This window comes from Anopheles cruzii, unplaced genomic scaffold, assembly GCF_943734635.1.
Source record: "Anopheles cruzii unplaced genomic scaffold, idAnoCruzAS_RS32_06 scaffold01714_ctg1, whole genome shotgun sequence".
Lineage (NCBI taxonomy): Eukaryota > Metazoa > Arthropoda > Insecta > Diptera > Culicidae > Anopheles > Anopheles cruzii.
Genome location: NW_026455299.1, coordinates 1 through 4,492, shown reverse-complemented (window position 1 = coordinate 4,492; position 4,492 = coordinate 1). Strand labels below are relative to the sequence as shown.

General features: G+C 56.5%; 1 protein-coding gene across 1 annotated transcript; it reads right to left on the bottom strand.

The window, feature by feature from the left end:
• Nucleotides 1-520: 520 nt before the first annotated feature.
• On the bottom strand, nucleotides 521-3,565 carry LOC128276606 (ionotropic receptor 21a-like). Its single transcript, XM_053015063.1, has 5 exons — nucleotides 2,457-3,565; nucleotides 2,234-2,395; nucleotides 1,923-2,164; nucleotides 1,525-1,858; nucleotides 521-1,457 (listed from the first exon to the last, which is right to left on the bottom strand). The coding sequence occupies exons 1-5, from the start codon at nucleotides 3,563-3,565 to the stop codon at nucleotides 521-523; spliced, it is 2,784 nt and encodes a 927-aa protein (XP_052871023.1).
• Between the last annotated feature and the right edge of the window lie 927 nt (nucleotides 3,566-4,492).

The following is a 4,492-nucleotide window of genomic DNA, read 5'->3' as shown; positions in this document are numbered from 1 at the left end:
CAGAGTACCAAAGTAAGTACCGATAGACGCGGGCGAGCGGGCCACTGCGTGAGGACTGATCCGTCTACTGTTGATTCCTGCGATAGGTGCGGATTTTGTTGCAGCAAACTTTGGCAAGCTCGATCCGGCCGAAGTGACCAGCTACGGTGTGCCGTATAACTACGGCAGCGTGATGCACTACTCGCGCTTTGCCGGCTCCGTCGGTTTGTGCTGTCCGGTAATCGAGAACATCAAGCCTTACTTTGGCGATTTCGGTAGCGAAGCCGGACTAACGCCACTCGACGTCAAGCAAGTGGTGGCCCGTTACTGCAAGAAATGATACTAGAGAGCAGGCACCGAAATATACTAGACTTCCCGCAATTGAAGATCGGCGTTTCAATGGCTTTTAACGCCTGCAAGTATGCAATCGTTCGTGCACCAGCCGTAAACATTTGACATGGATCGACATCGAAATAAGGAAATTAATCGAATAAATAAATGAGGTCCTTTATTTACTGGAGCGATCAACGTTTCAAGCTCTCTAGTTCATAAATAGCCGCTCACCGAACGACCCTTCGATACTGCCGCGGCCGCCTTTCGGGTGCGATTCGTGCGGGTCGTGCGGCGGGTCGTCCGGCGCAGACACATTGACTTCGACCGCCACCTCCACCCTGCTGGGCCCGGCCGGCACGAGGGTCTGTCGATTGAAAATCTGCCCGACCTGGCGCTCCATAACCGAGCTGAGGCTGTGGCGATGTTTCGCTTTGCGGGCCACCACTCGTTGGGCTTCCTTCTCGGACATTAGCTCCCCATCGAGGTACACGATGGTCGAGTGGCGCCGATCCGGCCCATCGTACAGATCCTGCATGGTGGTTGCACTGACATCCGACAGAGCATCACACAGACTGTTGTGGTCCGAGGTCCCACTGGGCGTCGTGGCATCGCCCACCGGTGGACACTCCCGTCCGTTGCCGGTTAGCAAGCGCTTGCGGGACCCACCCAGGTTCACCGACGAACAGGCTGACCCACCGGCAGAGGACGCTGCGGCGGCGGCGGCGGCGGCTAGCTCGTCCGCTGCCTCCTTCCGGCGTTCGGCCCGTTCCTGCATGATCTCCCGACAGCGGTTCGTGCAGCCACCGACCCACTCGGAGATGAGCACGGCCAGCGCTACGACGTACCCGAAAAGCATCAGCAGAAACATACCCTCCGTGTCGGCCAGCGTTAGACCTCGCTCTTCCGGTGCTGGGCCACGCAGCGATTCGCCAACGGATGCCTCCCGGAACCGCCCGTCCTTCGTGCGGACCGTGTTCCACAGGACGTCCTTTTTCAGCTTCTTGACGATGCCGGCCTCCTGCATGTACAGGATCGCGTTGTTGAACGGGTCGCGGTAGATAGAGTGCATCGGAAAGACGAGCGACACGCCGTACAGGGCGAAGCACTCGCGGCTTACGTGCAGCCCGTAGCGTTTGTTGACGAACCTGCCGGTGAACAGGGCGGTGCGATGCTGAGTGGTCCGTACCTGCGTGGCACGGCTCTACGACTTACCGGTGCGAGAGGTTCGAGTTGATCCTGAACTGGAGCTCCTCCTTCGAACCGATGAAGGCGTACGAGATGAGGAACGCATCGGTCACGTTCCGGACGCCCTCGTCGACGCTGCTCACGAACCGGAGGTCCTTCAGCAGCTTGTTGGTGTCCTTGTGGCTCGAGTTGAGGAACCAGCGCTCCCAACCACCCCGATCGAGCGTACCGACTCGGTAGAAGCCCCGGTGCAGCTGCTGCACACTGTCCACCCGTTCCGGCTTGACGGGCAGCGTGATGAAGGCGATGATCGAACCCGTGTAGCAGGCCGTTATGATGATCGTAAACAACCAATAGATACCTGCCGACCCAGTGCTAGTTCTTACAGGGGCGAATACTTCTTGGGGCGGCTCACCGATACTCACCGATCAGCATGCGCGTGGAGGCCTTTCGCGAGTTGCTCCACGAGTTCGTGCCCTGGAAAGTGAGGCTGTTTGTGAAAGTGCCAAACACGTACCAGAACATGTTCTCGATTTCGCTCCAGTTGCCGAGCAGATGGCGCAGCGTCATCTTGTCCGAGAACGCGAGCGGAAAGATCGCCATCAGGTAGATGAAGATGATCGCCACCCAGACGGGCCACTGGAACGGTCCGAGGATCGCTCGGTATCTGTCGAGTGTGAAAGGTGGCACTAGTCACTAGGCAGGTTAGCAGCACGATTACGTGGAGGGCGCGTACCTGGGCAAAGCGCTAGACATCAGTGTCAGGAAGGCGGCACAATCACTGGAGTGCGCGACGGACATTTCGGTGGCAATGTTGCGCTCGATCGACACGTAGATGCCCGCCAGCCCGAGGTCGGCCTGCCGACGCTGGATCTCGTCAACCACCGCATCCCCGGAGCTAAACAGAAGAGGACGAAAGCGTAAGTTAACTGGACGGCTTAGAACCTATCGTTAGTTACCCCATCTGTGGCTTCGACGGTTCCACGATGTCGTACGTAAAGTTGAGGTACTGCGAAAGGGTGTTTAGGATCCGAACCTCGACGCCCTCCCAGCGGATGTTCACGTTGCCCACGCCGTCGGTCGTCAGTTTCTTGATCACAAACGGCGGCTGGTGGGCAGCCATCACCGTGTACCGGTGGCCGGAGAACCCACGGCGCAGCTTGCGCGGGAACAGATTGACGTTGTTCCGCGAGAACCGATTGCCGATCCATGAGGTCAGCACACGGGGTTGGTTCGCACCCAACCCGTCGACGTACAGTTCGTGTGTGTACAGGACGTAAGGTTGCTCGTTGTTGATGCGCTTGTCCACCGAATACGACTCGCCGATAACGAGCAAGTTGATGATATCGCGTGACTGTTTGGCGGCCAGGAACTCCTGGAGTTTCCACTGGCTCGAGCGTGGTATCAGCACGACTTGGCTCGTCAGCTGCGGACCGATCACTCGGCGCGTCATCATGACGTCCGCCAGGAAGATGATGTAGCTGCGACAGTTCGACCCGGACGGCTGCAGGATCTCCGGGTTCTCGAGCGTGTAGTTGGGCCCAATCCGCCCCGTCACGTACGTCGTCGGGAAGCCACTGAAGAGCGCCTCGAGGATGTAGTTCTCGGTGCTGCCCACGTACGTGTCATACAGTACGATCGGAATGCAGTTGAACAGGTACTTCAGGATGATCCGGTTCAGCAGGGCGACCAGGGACAACGTTTGCCGGTTATCCATCAGGACGTGGGCAAAGTTGCGCTCCCAGATTTGCTCCCTGGTTTTCGGGTGTCCGTAGAAGGTCGGATCAACGCGTCGCCGGTCACGGACCGGTGCGTCACACGCGGCGCACGTCTCATTGTCCCCGTCGGCGTCCTGGAATGCCCCGGTGTAGTAACCTTCGCTGGCGATCTCGTAGTAGCTCGACTGGCGCTGGCCTTTGTAGGCGATCAGCTGCTCGTTGAACCGTTCCGGATGGTGCAGGGTAGCGTACACGCGACTGGCCACCGCTCCGGGCGACTCGAAGTGACACAGAATGAAGACAGCGGACACCAGCAGAGAGCCAACAGAGGGCCGATAGTAGCTTCCCATCGTGCAGCGTGCACCGTTCGGCGGACGGTCGGAACTGCCGGTGGGCCCACCGATGGGGACGTTCCTTTTATATCCCTCACACCGAGTGGACCTTTGGACCTTTCGGCAGGAAATTGAGTTTCGCTCGTGATCGGTGACCGGTCGGTGGTGTTTTGATATTTATGAAACATCATGACCCTTTGACCGGCGGAAACCACAGGCTGGCTCGATTCAGGGAAGGGAAAGGGGCAGGGAAGAATTCAGTGCCATTGGAAGGGGTGGACCCAAAAATCGATTAGTATTTCTTACAACAAATTTCAAGTTCCTTGGCCGGCAACAAACCCTAGCGAAGGAGGTGATATTTGGCAATCGGCTAACCAAGTGACAACAAAGGTTCGAAGCACGTAAATATTGTAAACCGATAGGAGAAATATTGTACACCGTTTGGTACCAGACGATCGATGGCCTAAATAAACCTTACTGAGAAAGAATTAAGAAAGAATTTAGAAACCATTAAGAATGGACAAGAATCTTGAAACTCCCTGATAAGGGTATGGATGATCCTAGGGAGGATCCAAGAAACGATCGTTAAGGAAATGACTAGCAACAGGTTCCATCCTGAAGGCACCGTAAGAAACCAAAATTGTACAGTAAAATTAGTCTCAATCTAGAATCCGCGCACGTCTCGACTTTCCTTCCATCCGGAATAGGGTTGTTCGTGCCGGGTTCCCACAGGGTGAGACTCACCCGAGATTCCTCTGTCCACCCGATCCGAAAGACCAACCAAAGCGCTTGACAATTAGCCACGGACAGAGATCCCATCCTTTCGTTGTTCCTGAAACGACCGTGCAAGCTAGGAGGTCCTTCCTTCCACTTTTGCTATCGGTTCGTCCCTTGCTCGTCGTACATTGAGTGCTTGTCGGATTCTTCTTGCCTTTCGACTTTTTT

Bases quoted from the DNA above. Each gene is read 5' to 3' on its own strand.
- LOC128276606 (XM_053015063.1), bottom strand. From the start codon at position 3,565: ATGGGAAGCTACTATCGGCCCTCTGTTGGCTCTCTGCTGGTGTCCGCT. The intron at 2,396-2,456 runs GTAACTAACGAT...TCTTCTGTTTAG, and splicing joins CCGTCGAAGCCACAGATGGG to CTCCGGGGATGCGGTGGTTG. The intron at 1,458-1,524 runs GTAAGTCGTAGA...GTTCACCGGCAG, and splicing joins AACTCGAACCTCTCGCACCG to GTTCGTCAACAAACGCTACG.